Genomic DNA, 18,853 nt, shown 5'->3' with positions numbered 1-18,853 from the left:
GCTAATAAAGTAGACGTGGGACCAAGCATTTACCAAGTAATGTCCAATTATTAAAAAAAAAAACAAAAAACAAAGGTTTTAAAAAAGAAAGGAAACTAATTGTCCACGTTGAAAATGATAACATCAAACTAAGCAGAATGGCCAGTCTTGGGTAGCTGTGAAAGCGTACTTGTGTGTTTTTTGGCTTTCAATCTTCCGGTGCCGGTTGAGAGATTGACCTTGTCTCAAATTGCCAACACCTTAGACATATTAATAGCGCGTTTAAAAAATATACTCAAATTATAATTTTTAGTTCTCATTTATTTTACAGGTTCAAATTTAAAATTTAAAATTTATTACAGTAAACAACTCTCAGAAGCAGTCACATTTAATTTTTTTATTGTAATAAATATCTCTCACATAAAGTAACACCTCAACTCGAATTAAAAACTTGAATCAGCGAACTAAATGGGCCCTTAATTCTTACGTTTAAAATTTAAATTTTATGTGGAAGAAAAATACTGTAACAAAATTAATAATTTAAATTTAAATATAAAAATAAACGGGCCATGCATTTTTTAATATTTTTACTCCGTTCTTATAAAAGCATTTGGATTCTTCTAACATTTTTTTTTAACAATTTAGTCCTCGAATTTTTAAAGGAGTAGCAATTCATTCTAAATTAATTCAAATTATGAGATGTTGGCAAGTGTTAAAAAATTAGTGATTTTGTTCGAAATTTATGTCAATTAATTTGAATCAGTTGGTACTGTTCTTTAAATTTAAGGACTAAATTGTCAAAAGAAAAAATAAGGATGAAGAATGTTAAATGACAAGAAGTTCAGACGGCATAAGAACTAAAAATCCATATATTTTCTTTTAACCAAATCTAGCAATTTGATTTGAGAAGTTTAACGCCTTAAGGTTATCAAGATTGACAACAAAAAAATATAAAAATAAATAATAAGAAGGAGAGAAGAGAGAGAGAGAATGCAGTGAAATGAAAGCGTACTTGTAAATTGTCATTATTATGGTTGAGGAGCATGGTTCTTATTTTTGTTTTATATATATATATAAAAGAACATTTTTCTCCTAATCTTCTGACTTAATATTTTGTACGGCAACATAGATAATTCATATGGTAGGACAATGGATGGAGTAGGCTTGCTAACTTTTAAGAGAAAAAGGAAATGGTCCATGTTTCCGCATGAAAATATATGGATCTCGTTCACTTTGTAGATTCGATTTTTTAATTCGAGTTGAGATGTGATATTTTTTTAAAATTTTTTATTATAACAGAAAAAGTTAGATGTGACATTTTCTTAGAGTTTTTTACTGTAAAAATCTAAAACTGAAAATTTAAATCGGTGAAATGAACGAGGTAATGTTTTGTGTACGGGAAAAGAAACCTCATAAAAATCATTATGGCTATTCATTGCCTCGAGGAAATAAAAATTACTAATATTGGTACAAAACTCAATCATTCATACCTCTTTCGCTTAGAGAGAAAAAAAAAATATCATTTATACCTCATCTTCAAATATGTTTAGGCTAAATAAGTTGTTACCATCCATACCACTGCCTTTTAACTTCCTGAATTTCTTAAGAAACTACTTTTTGAACAATAATTTGTTTTGAACATAATTTAAAGAAATTGGCAATTTGGGGACATAATTAGTGCGTTCATATTTGACATGCAACAATATATTACACAAGTGAAATCCAAGTGACATTATTGCATTTCTAATCGTGACTTTTAATTAACATCATGCATGATGAAAAGCCATTTGTGGATGGAAGGTAAAGCATAAATTGTGACCACAAACTAGTTGATAAGATAAAGAAAAAAGACTCACAAAAATCTGGAAAAAAAAAATCCACCATTTAGTTCTGATACTAGTTAGCTTTTTCACAAAAGATAATCTTCCACACAGTGCCAATTATTTGGTTGTGAATTTAGTAGGTCCCATTTGCTCAATAAAGCCAAATAGTACTACAACTCGTTCATAAATAAAGATGGAGTAAAACTACAGCATACTTATTATTCAGATGTACAAGAAGCCTTGTTGGATGTATGTGTTTAATTCTTGCATGTTGCTAACACTACACAATAAAAAATCTGCTGTTTTTAGTCATTTGAATATTCTGTTTTTAATGGATAGATCTATGTGCATTTACGTTAAAAGTTTATAGTGTACGGTGAAAAACTGCTCCTAACTGATTTAGACCGTTAAAAAATTAATTTAACCGTCAAAATACAGTTACTTTCAACATAGTAAAAATACTTATCCTACCATAAATTTTACCCAAAGATAATTATATATTTTTTCCGTGAATATATGTATTGCATATCCTCTGATTTGCCGTTATGTTCCACTATCAAATAGGAACTGAAAAGACTTTTTCGCTCGAAGAATTAATAATAAAGTTTTTTATGTCCTTGTCACATTACGCACGAGTATCACAAGGCACCAGCTAATAATACATTGTATTAACAAACAAAATTGCGGTTCGTGAGATTGCTTAAGCTAAAATGGGCCGGCCATTGTAGAACAATCAAGGCTTAAGTAACAATTTAATGCTGTCTACTATCATTTGTAGTCCAAATTTTCTGCTAAACTATTCTTCCAACTAGGACTTTTTGTATAACGTTACAACTATATATACTCCCAAAACCCCCCCAAGAAAAAGAATATAAAATCCACATTGTTTATTTACAAGTGTTACAAATGATAAACATACTAAAAGGAAGAAAGTCAAGATTGTATTTGTATTCAAAGAAATACTAGCATCACTTCTTCTTTCATTATATTTGTCGCTCTTTGCATTCATTGTTTGACACGTGGAATCTGCTAACATGATATGAGATAGTGGAGTCTACATGTCAAACAATGAATGTAAAATGTGACAAATAAACTAACAGAAAAAGTTATGCTAGCATCAGAAAGAGTGGTGCTAGCATTTCTCTTGTATCCATCCATACGATCACTTTTGGAAAAAAGAATGAGGAGTGAATCTTAATGCTACCTCCCAGACATAAGATTGACCAAAGCTTGGTTGTCATATAAAGAACCGACATCCCAGTCCTCAGTCGTGGATGAAAGTGTCATTAGTGCAACCACAATGGATCTCATGCTTGGCCTTAGTTGAGGACTCTCTTGCGTGCAAGCTTTGGCAAGTTGTGCCATCTGAAACAGAAATCAGCATATATAGTTATGAGACATAAAAACATCTCCTAACACAAATATCATTATCAACAAAAAACAAAAAAACAAAAAAAAAAAGTACAGAAAGAACTGGTTAACATAGTTTTTGTTTTTTGCTCTAAGCCATAGTGCCATTTAAATTTTTCATCTAAGTCAAAACTTAGCTTATGCTATACTCGGTACTAAATATGCATTGCATTTGAGAATGATCTTATTCTCTAAATATCAATTTTAGCATTGATATATATTCAACATCTAATTCATTACCCTTTTAAGTTTTGAGAGAAATGAGAATGAGAATTCACCTTGTAGACCGACTCAACCGGGTAGTCCTTGCCTAGCCTAGGGTCAACTATTTTGGCGAGATCTTCCCTGGGATCAGGCTGACCAAGAACATCTTCAAACTACACAGATCAGATCAAGAACACATGTTTCAGGCCAAGGTCATTAGGGGCACAAAAAAGAAAAAAGAAAGTGCAACTTTCTTTATGGTTTTGGATAAGGAGATGGAAAAGGAAGTGAATATCAACCAAAGCAACAAGGCCCTTGGATTCACTAGTAACAGATGTATTTGTCTTGACCACAGCTTCCATGGCAGATATAAGTTCATAAAGGACAACTCCAAAAGCATAAACATCTACTTTTGGGGAGACATCACCATATTGAGCATACCTGTTTACAAATGCTTTATTTAGTCAAAATGCTCAACTTTTTCAAAACATATCCACTAAAGTCGGTTCTTATACTAAACACGAAATTAGAAATTGAGTACTTGGCTCAATTCAGCTTTTTTTTTTTTTTTTTTGGTAAAACAGTTGATGAATCAAAGGGGGAACACAAGAAAAGAATTGAAAGGTTCAATTCTTACTCTGGAGGCATATATCCGAATGTACCAACGAGACGCGTATGCAATGAATTACTCCCGTATTCAGTCAGTTTTGTTAGCCCAAAATCTGCAACCTGTACAGGAAACAAGTTATAAGAAGATACAAAATTCTGCAATCTATGATATTAACAGATGAGTATTAAGTACTTTTTTCACAACCTTTCCGCGGAAATTTTTGTCTATTAAGATGTTCGCAGACTTGATATCGCGGTGGATATAAACAGGAACTGTGTGTTCATGGATGTACTCAAGTCCTCGAGCTGAATCCAAGGCTATCTGCACCCGAGTAGGCCATGGAAATGGATCCATCCCTTACAAGATGAGGACTGATAAGAGACCAAGACATAAAATGTTCACGTTCGTATTGCATAGTTGGCATTATTTTTCTCACCTGAACCTCTCAAATGCTGACCCAAATTTCCATTTTCGATGTACTCGTAAACCAGGAACAAGGACCCCTCAACACAGTAACCTATCAACCGGACCTGCCCAAGATTTCGATGCAGAAACCATATTACAATAGTCATAAGACGCCTAAAAAATTGAGTGAAATGAACTAGAAGGTTATTTATTAATTTTCCCGAAAAAGAGTCATTCAAATTGACAAAAAGCTCTAGTCATGAATACTATACTAGAGAAAGCATTACCAGGTTCAGATGATGAACATGAGTTAGAACATTCAGTTCAGCAAGAAACTCTTTTGATGCCTGCATATCCATTTTCTTTATTGCTGCTTTCTGCATTATAATAGATGTTTAGATATCAATAACTGTAGAACATTCAAGCACATGGAAAAGTGGGCGCAAAATGCAATAACTCTTGCAATGTTTATAACTTCAATCATGCATAAGAAGCTATCTTATAGAACCTAAACTTTTTCTTTTTCAAGTAATCTTTTTGTTTTTTTGTATGAAAATGCAAATGAAAATGTTTTCAATCTCAGACATAAATCATTTTTAAAAATATGTAGTTTTATCAAAACATTATTTTCAGTATAAAAAATCCTTAATGTTTATTTTTTTCTCTCTCTCTGCCCAAGAGAGGAGAAAACGAAAACAAAAAATAAAAAACAATTAAAAGTTATTTTTCATTTCTCTTTTATTTTACACTAAATCAAATAATCGTTTTCATTTCTGTTTATATTTTTATTGCGTCAAACACCGTTTTAAAAACGTTTTCATTTTTTATTTCTCAAGAAACGAAATTAATTTCAAACACGACTATTATAATTATTTAAATGTGGTATTAGAGCGACAAACCTCACCCCGGAGCTCTGCATAGTAAACAGATCCAAAACCACCTTGGCCAATCTTATTAGCATTGTCAAAGTCATTAGTAGCCTTGGCAAGCTCTTCATATGAGAACTCCACTGATTTGTCCACAGTAATACCTGTACTAGTACTAGTTTGCTCCGAAGTACTTCGAGAAGCTTTATCAAAAAACAAAAAAACAAAACAAAACTTTGAGAGTGGCGATTTAAACTGTAAACCTCAACAAAATACTATTTTACTAAAACAAAAAAAAGGGAAAAACAAAGTCCTTTATTTATAGTCCCTAAACCTTGAAATCAAAAACAGCAATCATCGATTTGCTAATAAGTACTTGTTTATCATTTGATGGTCATTTTCCCAGTTACAACCAATCACAAATTCACATGTTAATTATGAGATGCACTGATTATGACACAGGGTTTCACACGATTTTACATGTCGATGTCACGTTTTAAATAATTGAAGAAATCAATGATAATGATCATGCATTCATACTAGTGAGAGGTAGCATTTAGAGACAATGTTAGTTACATTGAGCTTGTTGAAGATACTGGTCATGATCAGATGCAGCCGGGAGCAGAGTAGCCTCTGCCAACTTCTTTTTTCTGTAAAGCCCAAAGTAGAAACCAAATGCCAAAATTGAAGCCCCAGCAACGGCTGCAACTATAATACCGGCAATTGCTCCACGTGTAATACCTGCTCTAAGTAATAATGTCAGCTCATACTAATAATATCACCATGTTCACTATAAAGAGAGAAAAAATACCAGCGTCACTAATTTTATCACTCTCTCTGTTACTTTTTAATTTATTATTTGACACGTGAATTTTAATTAAAAAAATGAGATAATAAGTTTACGTGTCAAATAATAAATGTAAAAAGTGATAAAAAGAGTGACAGAGACGATGGCGAAGTAACATTAAAGCAAATAAAAGTTTTTAGCCAGAGAAGACCAACAACCTGTGCTGCAAAAAACAGAAGACAATGAAAATTAGATACAATCCCGGTTCAACTTTGAAAATAATAGTTAGGAAAAGTGTTCACCTCAATTTACTTACCCTGATTTGAGTGGTGGAAACTCTCCTCGTTCATCTGCCAAAAGAAAAAGGGCCAAATTTTGTAGAAATATGAGTTATTGTAAGAGAGGCTAAAAATATATATATATATATATATATATATTTCCTAATTTTCAGTTTACTTTTTCTTTAAAGAAAATTCTACTTGGCAGTACTATCAGTATATATAGATTCTAGGCAAAAATTCACTTAACGAATTACCCATATTCAGTCGTCTCAAATTTGCTTACTTATTATATCAACAATTTGGTCTTTTTAAAGTAGGAAAATAAGACGGCGACAGGTGTAACGGGCAGTAACGGCCGTTTTCGCGCCAAAGTTCTTTGGGCTTGATTAAGATGTCTGATCTGAAATGTTCAAATGGGCCCTCTAAAAGTCCAAAATAAAACTGGGCCCAGAGATAGTTGAAGAAGAGGAATGGAAAATTGAGATTTGAAATAATATATAGGGAAATAGTAAAAAATATGCCAATATAAAAAATTTAAGAAAGTATATAGGCTAATTTTTAGTTATAGAAATTAATAAGCCATAACTTGTCAAGTTATGGTTCATAACCAGACAAGTTATGGACAATTATGGACAATAACTTGTCAAGTTATAGTTCATAACCAGACAAGTTATGGACAAGAACAGTAATTTGATCTATTTATTAACTTATGTAAACTATTGGCCTATTAATTTTAATTCATTTCAAATCTTGGCCTATTTCCCTCTTTCTTCCTAATATATATTATAATAATTAATAATAATAATTATTATTATTATTGAACATATCCGTAAGAGTATATGAGTCTTGATTTTTACCTCTTATTCTTGATTAATATTTTTTTGACTAATATAATTAATTGACTAAAAAAATATCAATTAAGAGTAAGAGATAAAAATTTAGACTGATACACCTTAAAATTTTATTGGTCTCATTTTTCTTGAATATATCATTTTTACTAAAACTTTACAAATAAAAGTAGTAGAGATGAATAACTAAACTTCAAATTTATACCAAGCCTAAATTTAGGCGTTGTTAAAAAAGATGCTTGTCTAAGATGGCCTTTCCTTGTTTCTAGAATGCACTGGTGATAAACCTCTTTAATCGTTTGACCTGTGTTTGTTTGTCTCTGTCATTCCTATGGACTTATTAAACATAACAAACTTCTTTTTTAATCCTCAAATATTCTGTCATTAAGGGCTAAGCACGGCTAAAAAATAGAATACATACACTTTTGTTAAATATTAAAAAAAAAATTGTTTTCATCTTTCTTCTCTCAAGAAGTAGAATATATAAAAGAAAAGAAGTTTTTTGATGAGGTAAGACAATATTCCTCCTAAAAAAGGCCAACTTAAAACTCGCGTGTTAAAAAAGAATCTCTATTATCATCTTCAAAATTATCTCTATTCATAAAGGACAAAAATTTTATGCTGATCATTTTAGGGGTGCGTTTGAAACTAATTCTAAAATGATTTTATTTTTTGTATGAAAATGAAAATGAAAACGTTTTTAATTTCAGACATATATTATTTTTAAAAATGCATTTGGTAGTTTTTTCAAGAGATTATTTTCAGTATAAAAAATCTATTAATGTGTGTGTCTCTCTCTCTACTCGAGAGAGGAGAAAACGGAAACAAAAAATGAAAAATGACTTTTAGTCATTTTTCATTTCTCTCATTTTACACTAAACTAAAAAATCGTTTTCATTTCCGTTTTTTATTTTTAATTGTGTCAACGTCGTTTTTCTCCCGTTTTCATTTTTTCTTTCTCAAAACACATGAAAAATAAAAACGAAAACAACTCCAAACATAGCCTAGGGTTCCCCATTTTTTTTTCTGTGATTTTGAGTAGCGAAAATTAATCAGGCTCAAAGAGGTGATTAGGGATATTATTACAACAGGGTAAGTTCAAATGGCTCAAACGATCCAACTAGATATTAAATGTAAAACGATACTAAATGAGCGAGTAAAACTCACTCATCAAAAATCTAAAAACTAACTCCAATACACGACACATTAATCTAGACCTTGATCTAACACAAAATAGTACCATTTTGTATATGATGAATGTGTATAAAAATATAATCTATATAATACAACACTCATATTGTCCGCATACATCCTAGTACACATTTTGTTAAAAATAAGGTGCACTAACCTTTTGCAGGCACAAACACAATTCCAGTCCCTGCACTAAAATTGTACCCCGGGTTGTACTTCTCCAGCAGCCCGGACGACACACCCGCCGCCTCTGCCACGGAGGACAGGTTTTCGGCCGGACGGAGAGGGTACGTCGCAAACAGCCCGAAATCCTTCGACACATGTACATCGCCGCATGAGCAGTTGACCGTGACATTGATTGGGGAGCCTGTTGGTATCCTAGTGGGCTTGTAAGTGTTCACTCTGTGGACCCAATCCTCGGTGGTGAGATTAGCAAAAACAGTATTGGCAATCTTATCATAGGTGTCCCCAAACTCGGCCTTGTAAATGAAAGTATGGCCTAGAAAATCACTATTCAAGCACTCACAAGAGAAGGGCACATTGACGCGCTCGCCGGTGAGGATGCTATCTTTGTTGGCCACGTTTGGGTTGTGCTTGAGGATTTCAGAGATTTCTTTGCCAAATATGGCACTTATATATGTCAAATTGGAACCTTCCCAAACATAATATGAGGCTAAGGCAAGTTTGCACCCACTTTTGCACTTGGCTTTGGCTTTGAAGGATGACATGAGAAGAACTTCAAGTACTAGCAAGAACATAACTAATGGCGTTCTTCTTGATCTCTTCTTCAAGTTTATAATCATTTTGAGAAGGGGAAATGAAAAAGGGGTATGAAAATTTTGAGCTTGGAGATCATTTGGAGGGTGCAAAAGGGTGAGAGATGGGCTTTGGACTTTGATATCTCATACATATTATACTATTTTGTTTGGTTAGTATCTGTTTGTTTTTATTTATTTTTTATTTTTTTAAAATAAATGTAGGGGTGTGCATTATTTTTTTTTTGTCTTTGTCATGGTGCTCTATGTATGATTCATTCAACTTTGAACAACTCCATCAATTTGCTTTTAAAAATGAATTTTTAGCTAATATATAAGGGAACATAACAACATTTAGAAAGAAAAAATATATATAATTAACTTGTAGTTTGAAGTAGGGGAATTTCGGATCTATTTAATTGAATATAGCAATATAAACAGACACATATATTTATATATAAGATTGCTTTCGGGAGTTTTCAAATTTTTCAAGAATGTTACGTCATAGCATCAAAGTTGGAAATTATAAAAGAAAGAAAATAGTGGAGTCGTAATAATATTTTGGAGAGCCCAGTATATTTGTTTATAAGCTACATAAGACCTCAAATGGATTTTAAAAACACGGTCATTTTTGAAAGATTTAAGCCTCGTTCATTTCACCGATTTGAGTTTAGAATTCAAGTTTTGCTACAGTAAAAAGTTCTTAAAAACAGTCACATTTAACTTTTTTACTACAGTAAAAAGCTCTCACATAAAGTCATATCTCAACTCGAATTAAAAACTCAAATCAGCGAACTAAACGGGTCATTAATATGTCATTATTCTTGCAAGTTCTACTTTGTCTTCTCTCTCTCTCTCTTTTTTTTCTTTTTGCTAGAATGAACTATGAAGCGCTCCGAAGTTGATCATGTTTGACTGGGGAAAAAATGGAGGATGATATCAAGGAAAATATAGGCACAGCTATAGATTATAGAATCCTCCCCCAACGCTAGAGACAATAGCAAATCCACCAAACAAGACAAACAACCTCAATATTTAAATCTAATTGAGCTCACTTGTGAAAATAATCAAATTATGAAATCCCTATCATATAATTAATTCCTAAATTAACAAAACATTAACATCTGGTAGCTCACCAATCATTACACAATGAATTTCACTTCTAACTACAACTAATTGAATGTAGATCGTGCCTATTTATGTGAACAATATCATTGTCTTTTTTTTTTTTTGTAATTTGAATGTTGACGTTTCTATGGGCCCACAATTACTTGATCGATGAACAACAATTTTTTTTAATTAATTAGTCAAGTTGTTCATTTCACTAATTTAAATTTTGTTACAGTAAAAAAATTTTAAAAACAGTTATATTTAATTTTTTTATTATAATAAAAAATTTTCATATAAAATTACATCTTAACTCGAATCAACGAATTAAACTGTCACAAAATTCGATCTTCCTATTCTGATAATACTCGTATAGCACACGAACTATAATACTAAATACGACAATAGGAGCCTTCCGTGTTAGGACAGAAGATATTTTGTGCACAAACGAGTGAAGTAGTGTGTGGATGTGGAGATATTTTTGTCTAAAGATGAAGAACTGGTTGTGGTTTTATTGTGACAAAAAATAAAAGGGTAGACGAGTCTCATTTCATCTGTTTGGCGTCTCTATACCATCCATTTCCTTTCCATGGAATCCGCTGCAACAGTTCAGCCTCTGAATCATCAGCTCTCTTTTCTCTTTCCAACCAAACTCATCAGAACCAAAGCTTCTCCTTGTCGCTGGCCATCCAAACCAGCCACATCTCACTCCACTCGTTTGTATTGCCAAAAGATGTATGTCCCTGGTGGGTTATCTCTCTCTCTCTCTCTCTCTCTCTCTCTCTCTCTCTCTCTCTCTCTCTCTCTCTCTCTGCTTTGTTTATGTTGTTTTTACAGAGGTTGGGGTTTATATGTAAATGCAGGATTTGGAGAAGCATCACCGGAAGCAAAAGCAGCCAAGAATCTCCATAATTTCTTCACTTACATTGCAGTTAGGATTGTCGCTGCACAGCTTCAGGTTCTCATCACTTGCTTTGCTTGCTTGAATTTCTTTAAAGAGAACAAAAAAATAAAATAAAATAATGCCACTTTAGTGAGGATTGCCATATGTTACTTTTACATTTGCTTTTCCTTTGCTCAAATTGTTTCATAATTAATTAGCATGATCGAGAATATGGAATGGAAATTAAAACATTAGTTTTGTAAAATGAGTTTTGTATATGCTGGTCCGTTCATTTTACCGATTTGAATTTATAATTTGAGTTTTATTACAATAAAAAATTCTTAAAAATAGTCACATTTAACTTTTTTGTTACCGTAAAAAACTCACATAAAGTCACATATCAACTCAAATTAAAAACTTGAATCAACGAATTAAACGGGTCCGCTGTCGTGAGTTAGAAATAAAATCTACTACATGTTCTTAACAATGACTATGAAGAGCAGAGTTACAATCCCGAGGCATACGAAGAGCTAATGGAGTTCTTGGGGAGACACTCCTTGAATGACGGGGACAAGTTTTGTGCCAATTTGATGCGAGAATCTTCAAGGCATAAAGGCCTAGGTATTTCCAATTAAACCTTCTTTATCTCTCTTCAAATTGGCATTGTTAAGAGTTTTCTTACCAAGCTTAAACATTTTGACAAAGTTAAACCTACAAAACCCATATTAGAATGTAGTGGGGAGGCACAACAACTGGGGATGAGCAATAAACTCGTATATCACAACTGAGTTCAAATCCCGCGAAAGTAAAATACCAGACCTTTTGACTAATGAGGCATATAAAATATCTCGTTGTTTTTTATGGACAAAAAAAAAATGTTTGACCTTAAACCTAGGAGCAGTTGTTGTAGTTCTCATATATACCCATACTTTTCATATTTTAGTCTGAATTTGAATTTTCGCGTTGATTGAATTTCATGGAATGCGTCATTTGGGGAATCCACACGGCAGCTTTGCGCATTTTAGAGGTCAGTTAATTGCTCGTCAACAACTCCAGTGTTTTCCCATTTATATTATGTGCATACGTTTATGATTGTCCATTTATTTTCTTAACATCATTGACTAATGAATATAGATGGCATTTCAATCCAGGTTCGAACTGCATATTGCAAAAATGATTTTGAGTGGGACAACTTAAAGCGACTGTCTTCCAAGGTTTGAAATTATTAGACTAAGTATATGTTTGGTATATAGATTCTGTTACTGTATAAACTTATAGTTTTAATTCTATTACAGTATTTTTCTATCACAAAAATTTAAATTTTAAAGGTCACAATTAAGATCACCGATTTGAACCCATATATCACACGAGCCCTTAAATTACATCTAAAACTTAAAGCGACTGTCTTTCAAAAGGTTTTCCCATTTTCTAACTTGGCAGTTTTCTTGGATATATATTATTAGATGGTCACCGAAGCCAACACTAAGCTCATGAGAGACTACGTCTTGGAAACAAGTCACGCGGAAAGTGAGAAGTGACAAAAATTCAAGCATTACCATTGTACTATTTGTGATGAACTTAAACCTATTATTATGGTTTCTTTACAAAATATATACCAAGAAAATAGCCAGCATAGGTCAAACTGGGCACAGTGTTACATCTCTGAGCTTTTTCATAAGGCATAAGGCCAAGAAGTTACAAAGAAAAAAGAAGCTCTATTGTATGAACAGTTTCCTTTGAGGAAGACCAAATTCTGCCTCGGAGCCTCTCTGCTGAAAATGAAAATGAAGTCCTGCATCAACTTTGTACCCCATCTTGTAATAAAAATATATATACATATACACAGATAATTAAATATTGTATATATATAGATAGATGCGTACATTGGTAGAAAACCATAGTCACGAATCCTTTATCAATCTGTTTAGTTCATTGTCCATCAAATTCATCCTTTGGCTGCACCTGCAGTACAAACCAAAATCATATATTAAGAGGACGTTTTGTTCATAGATTCAGAAATATAATTCAGAATCATTCTTGGTTTACGTATGTTTTTTGTGGGAGAAAATATTGTAGTGAGTTACGAACCATGATTCGAATCATGACACGGATCCTTACTCCAAACGCACCCAAAAAGGAACAAGTGAGTTTACTCTCTTTCTCTCTCTCTCTCTCACCACGTGTGTGCACGTTCGCATGCTTGGGAGGCATGTAATGATACAAAGTAATAACCCCAATAATTTATGGATATGACTTTCGCAAAAACATACCTCAACATAGCGCCGAAGGTCGTTAGATGCATGGATATGCCCTGTGTTAAAATATGAGTGAGCATATTCTTCAATGCTCTCTAGCCTGCAAATCATTTGTTCACTGTTATATTATAATCAAGACAAATGTGGAAGTTTCTCATTGAGTTAAGTCGCCATAGGAGAGGAAAAAGAAAAGAAAAAGTTGCTTTCCAATTAAAAATGAAAAAGTTGGTTTTGATGGGAAAAAGTAACCTGTAAACGTAGTTCACCATGATACCTCCACTTTGACGTAGGCCTTTCTCTGATCGGTCAGCCATCCAATTTATTCTTTCAATCATCTGTCACGCATTAAGAAGAATTTTTAAGTTTTTATATTGAACTCCACTGTCCTTTTTAGTGGCCAAATTTGTTTAATGATAATGTAACTTTTTGCCCTTGGAAACTTCTCTAAGATGGGTCATAAGAGCCTATTTAATCAACAAAGCCACTTTATCTCTACTCTAAAGTGAAAATCCTTCCATTTGACTGACCATCAAAAAAAAAAAAAAAAATACATCACCCATAACCGTAGGCGGCCACCAAAGAAAGATTTTAGTGTAGAAATTTGAATTCAGAGGACATACTGCTCCATTCTGCAAGTGAAAGTTCGCTACAGAATCCAGAGCTTTTCCTCTTTTTTTCTCTTGCAAAAGATACCTATAATCAGATAGTTGACAAGCAGTATAAACATACAGAGCCACAAATGCAAAGCTCATACCAGATGTAAAACCAATTTCCTGTTCTTACGTATTTTCACTCTCAGCTATTTCACACTACAACAGACCCATTACTTCCAAAACTCGTTCACGAGTCATGACAGCATTTCTAATAAATCTATTTAATTAAAATGGTTTAAAAGATAATAATAATAATAATAATAATCCATTGTGTGCTAGCTCTGTAGGAACATAAACGTACCTTGCACAGAGGTGCATCAGAGGGGGTTTTAATGCCGAAAGTAGCTCATCTGAATTGATCCACTCATAGTTTGTGGAAGTCAACAATTTGAGCATCACTTCCATGCCATTGTTTCCAGCAACAAATTCACTGAAGGTAAACATATTATCAAGTTAAAGCCCTGCTAAATCTGTCAGCTTTTTTGGTGTCGTAATAGGCATGAGAGAGGGGTTACAAAAAGACAAAAGACATAATAGCTAACTAAAGATTAGATTACGTGGAAGCTTCCATTAGCCCTCTTTCTTCTTCAGGTTCAAGTATGTTCTCAAAAAACGTTGAACCAGATTTTTCTGCTGATGAATGTGACAAAGCTTCTCCTTCAGCAAGTTTTGATTGAGATGCCAACTTCGATAGAAGCCATTGCATGTATCCTGGGATTGGGCTAAGGGTTGCAAATGTCTGTTCAAAATAAGATTAAAAATATTGTCAGCTAGTAAATCAGTAAAATGTTTTGTCAATTTTGCAGTACAAGGTACTTGTTATGGTAAAGAGCTCGCAAAGCTTGTACGGTTGTGAAAGACTCTTTTTGGGGGGATTGCAAACTATTTGAAACCGCTCCATTACCGTACTACTTCCATACTGACTGATAAACTCACTCTCTTTCAAATGCAGCTATTTGAGACATTGACAGTAAACTGTAAACGAAATCAAATCAACTAAAACACACACATCTAACTAGTTCGATAATTTATCTCAAAAAGCCCGAGTAATGCAGCATGAAAAAATATTTTCAAAGGAGTTCTGGCTCTTCAATTTTGCAAGTATTAAAATGACGACAGAATACTTACAGAAATATGTGGCATGTCTCTTTTAACATGTTTTATCACACGTTTGATGAGAAACTTTCCCAGATTGATCCCTGATAAACCGGGCTGCAGAATTTCATAGGCGCTCAGATCAGGCCCCGTCTAGCAGGAAATAAAAAATTAATATATATATATATACATATTTATGGCAAATTGTGTAGTTAGACCAACAAATATGTCTAATGATGGACCATTTCATGGTTAGGTCATTACATCTATTTAATTCCTCGAAGAAAATTTCCACAAAATGAAGACGACTAAATGAATACAACATGAGTTGTAAACAGGCAAACCTGAGTTGATGATATGGAATAAAACAGCGCACAAGTTGCCTCACTTTCGGGTATTGGAGGATCATCCCACAAAACTTCCTGTCAGACATGACATGTTACTTGCACCCCGAATGGATGGAGAGATAGAATTCACGTATTGAAAGAAAAATACCTGTATTGTTTGAGCAACATTCTTCTGAAGTGCAACCTCAATGAAGATAAGAGGCTCGCCTACCAAAAGATTTTAGAGAAAAGCAAAGTAGTTTAACGATCATGAAAAAGAAGAAAAAGTTTTGTGGTCCAACTTCTCAACACTACTGATTAAAATGACCCTGCAAAGCACTTGTTGGCATGCTCGGTAAAACAAATTTTGAAACTATTAAGCTACAGTTTAACATCAGGTATTCCAACATTTCATTAGTCATAGATGCGCTGATAAATTAGACAACGAATATTTGTCTGTGATAAGACAAATTGCTACCAAGTTCCCATGGAAAACCAGGAGGAAAAATGAATTAAGAATTGCGGAATCTTCAGCAACAGATAAAATATGTAGGTTACATATTTCTGAAGTGAAAAGAATAGCTAACCAGGTATTGCTGGATGTAAATATCCAAAACAGCGGCGACCAACTCCCAGCCTTCTCTTAAGATCAATAAGATTGCTGATTGGGTGCACAGCCTATAGAAGACAACTAATTAAAACAAGCTTGGAGTCCAAATAACAGTTATATCCAAAGCCTGGACAGGGAAGATAAATATACCTCATATGCCACAATTTTTTCCAATAAAGAGGCAGGGTCGTCCCATGTGATCTGGTGGAGCTCTAAAGCAGCAGGACTAAGCCATGTACTTAGTTTCTCCTTCAAATGGGAATCCAATGCTCGCAAAGATGCTAAATTTTCCTCTCTATTATACAAGATTTCCATTCAGACTCCTCAGATATAATTATCAAAGTTGAAAATTTTAACACTCCAAGTTCACAAATGCTAACGTTTAACCCCACAAAACCATTTAAACATCGTGATTCAATTAACAAATTGACTGGACAAATTTGCTTTGAATCATATGACAGGACAGTAACCTTACGCGAGAATAAAAAGAATATCGGCGCGAAGACTGGACAAGAACTTCAAACCCCCAGGATGAGTGTTGAGACGCTCGAACAAATCTTCATACTTTGGCTTGAGAGCATGTCTCAGATTCCGCTCCATACGATAAAAAGCGGAGAGCGTGCCTTCCTCTTCTAAGCCACTCGATTGTACATTCCACCCTGACAATACAAATTGCTAAAGCAATTCAATCTTGCAAAAAGCTTAGAACTTTTTTTTTCTTTTTCTTTTTTTTTTTTTCGCTCCTCAGTTTTAGTGATAGCCAAGAAAACACAAGACACAACTTACTGCTTGGAAGCTCAAGTCCGAGATACTGTTTTATCAATTCGTGAACTTGAGTCCTATTAAGATCACACTCTTTGGCAAGCATAAGGAGTAATTTCCGGCGATCCTCGTAAGAGAGGCTAAAATAGCCCTAAATTACCAAGAAATGATGTCAAAAATTGAACATGAAAAGAATAATCAAATTCAAACTCACAAGTTAAAAACCTTACCTCCGAGAAATCATTGAGCACAGAATCTAAAACTTCAGTTTTGTTCATTGATATGGCCGAGTGCATCGACTCGCGCACATTCTCGAAATTCCTATTAGGAGATTTAAACGAATTTAAATTAAAAAAAATGAAATTTAAGATTCTAATTGAGTGTTTTTGCAGAAAAATCTATATAAGAACCTGTCAGTATAGTTATAGGCACTGAGATTCTTATTTCCTCCATTCGATTGATTTCCTTCGGAATTGGACACCGATTGCTTAACAATGTTCTGTTCACAAAAATCAAATTTTCATCCAATAAGATCTGGAAATTTTCCATTACTTCAAATTTCTTCTTTCAAACAAACAAACTAAAATTCATAGTCAAGTAAAAACAAAAACGAATTGAAACACGAAATTTCCAGGGCAACTACAAACAAACGCCGCCTTAAGAATCATAATTAAGAGCTTTACATTGAGAGGAGATTGAGCGAGCTTGCTCGCGTCGTTAGGCTTCATTCTGGTTCGCATTAGAATGGCCAAACCTTTCTTGTTCATATTTATTGGACAGAATTTTTTTTCTTTGACGATAATTTTCCCCAAAGCACTTGCCGCTAAAGAAGGAGATTGAGCTCTCACATTCTCTAACCACACGTCATTTTCCTCAACTGATTGCCGGTGATTTTCTCAGCGACCAAACGCTGAATCAGTTCTCTCTCCGAACCTCTTGGTGGCTTGGTGGCAATGCCAATGCCAATGCCAAAGTAGAAAATCACGTTTCGTCCCCTTCGCAACGCGTTTTTCTTTTCGTTTCACTTCTCTCCTCGTTTCAGTTACGTCCAAATTCGAAAGACGAAACGAAACCCCACCAGGAATATGAACTGGGCCTTTACACAGCTGAAAGCTATAGGCCCAAACATCTTTAAAAAAAAGGGCAATAGTAGAAAATAGGCCGAAGAAAGTATATAGGTTAATTTTTAGTTATAAAAATTAATAAGTCATAATTTATCAAGTTATAGTTTATAATTAGATAAATTATAAATAAATTTGTCAAGTTATGGTTCATAATCAGATAAGTTATGAACAAAAATCGTGAATAATTTGTCAAGTTATGGTTCATAACCAGACAAGTTATGGACAAAAACAGTAATTTGGCCTATTTATTAACTTATGTAAATTATTAACCTATTAATTTTAATTCATCTCAAGTCTTGACCTATTTTCTTCTTTCTCCCTAAAAAAAAAGTAAGCAAATGTATGGGAATAAGTTGAAAAACAGCGATTATGTTGTAATGATTTAATGATTTTACTATTTATTAAATATTTTAATTTTTTTAATATGTTTTAACATTATTGGTATAATTTTATTATATGTTATATGTCCAATTTTGCTTCATGGTTAGTAAAATTTTGCTATATGTCTATTTTTTCCCCTTTCTTAAGAAACTTGGAGTAATAACCTCACATAAGTGAACATAATCGATTGTCTAGAAAACCACATTCGGTGAGCAGGACATATAACATAATTTTACTATTTACGTTTAAATTTAACAAAAAAATTAAAATCTTTATAAATAAAAAAGCGTAATAATTATTAGATAATTTTGTAGCATAATTTATGGAACTCTATTTTCTGTTGGAAGAAATTTAACTTAAATTGTGCAAAATTCGTTGTCGAGCAACTCATGTAAGCTAAGAAGAGAGAGAGAGAGAGAGAGAGAGAGAATCCTTGTGTATCTATGATCCATCTATTCTTTAACCAAGCGAGTGAATATTCTGACAGTATTTAATTCC

General features: G+C 33.3%; 3 protein-coding genes across 3 annotated transcripts; 1 reads left to right on the top strand and 2 right to left on the bottom strand.

Moving 5' to 3' along the window:
- Positions 1–3,002: 3,002 nt before the first annotated feature.
- LOC21397313 (lysM domain receptor-like kinase 3) lies at positions 3,003–9,207 on the bottom strand. The gene is made up of 11 exons (XM_024167434.1): positions 8,562–9,207; positions 6,401–6,434; positions 5,874–6,043; positions 5,331–5,500; positions 4,719–4,808; positions 4,460–4,556; positions 4,231–4,385; positions 4,054–4,145; positions 3,716–3,857; positions 3,491–3,589; positions 3,003–3,167 (listed from the first exon to the last, which is right to left on the bottom strand). Exons 1-11 carry the CDS (start codon positions 9,205–9,207, stop codon positions 3,003–3,005), a joined length of 1,860 nt encoding a protein of 619 aa, XP_024023202.1.
- A 1,510-nt stretch (positions 9,208–10,717) lies between these two features.
- On the top strand, positions 10,718–13,014 carry LOC21397312 (chaperonin-like RBCX protein 1, chloroplastic). Its single transcript, XM_024167418.1, has 6 exons — positions 10,718–11,012; positions 11,130–11,224; positions 11,653–11,770; positions 12,160–12,176; positions 12,301–12,363; positions 12,613–13,014. The coding sequence occupies exons 1-6, from the start codon at positions 10,856–10,858 to the stop codon at positions 12,685–12,687; spliced, it is 525 nt and encodes a 174-aa protein (XP_024023186.1). The 5' UTR covers positions 10,718–10,855; the 3' UTR covers positions 12,688–13,014.
- Positions 12,877–17,805, bottom strand: LOC21397311 (malonyl-CoA decarboxylase, mitochondrial). Its single transcript, XM_024167417.1, has 17 exons — positions 17,534–17,805; positions 17,261–17,349; positions 17,081–17,171; positions 16,875–17,001; positions 16,564–16,747; positions 16,239–16,383; positions 16,066–16,156; positions 15,648–15,706; positions 15,497–15,574; positions 15,186–15,269; positions 14,615–14,796; positions 14,359–14,487; positions 14,025–14,097; positions 13,654–13,739; positions 13,420–13,504; positions 13,033–13,111; positions 12,877–12,918 (listed from the first exon to the last, which is right to left on the bottom strand). The coding sequence occupies exons 1-16, from the start codon at positions 17,615–17,617 to the stop codon at positions 13,079–13,081; spliced, it is 1,620 nt and encodes a 539-aa protein (XP_024023185.1). The 5' UTR covers positions 17,618–17,805; the 3' UTR covers positions 12,877–12,918; positions 13,033–13,078.
- Between the last annotated feature and the right edge of the window lie 1,048 nt (positions 17,806–18,853).

This window comes from Morus notabilis, unplaced genomic scaffold (assembly GCF_000414095.1).
Source record: "Morus notabilis unplaced genomic scaffold, ASM41409v2 Scaffold1292, whole genome shotgun sequence".
NCBI lineage: Eukaryota > Viridiplantae > Streptophyta > Magnoliopsida > Rosales > Moraceae > Morus > Morus notabilis.
Note: the sequence above shows the minus strand (reverse complement) of the source record. Positions and strands in the feature narration are given on the sequence as shown.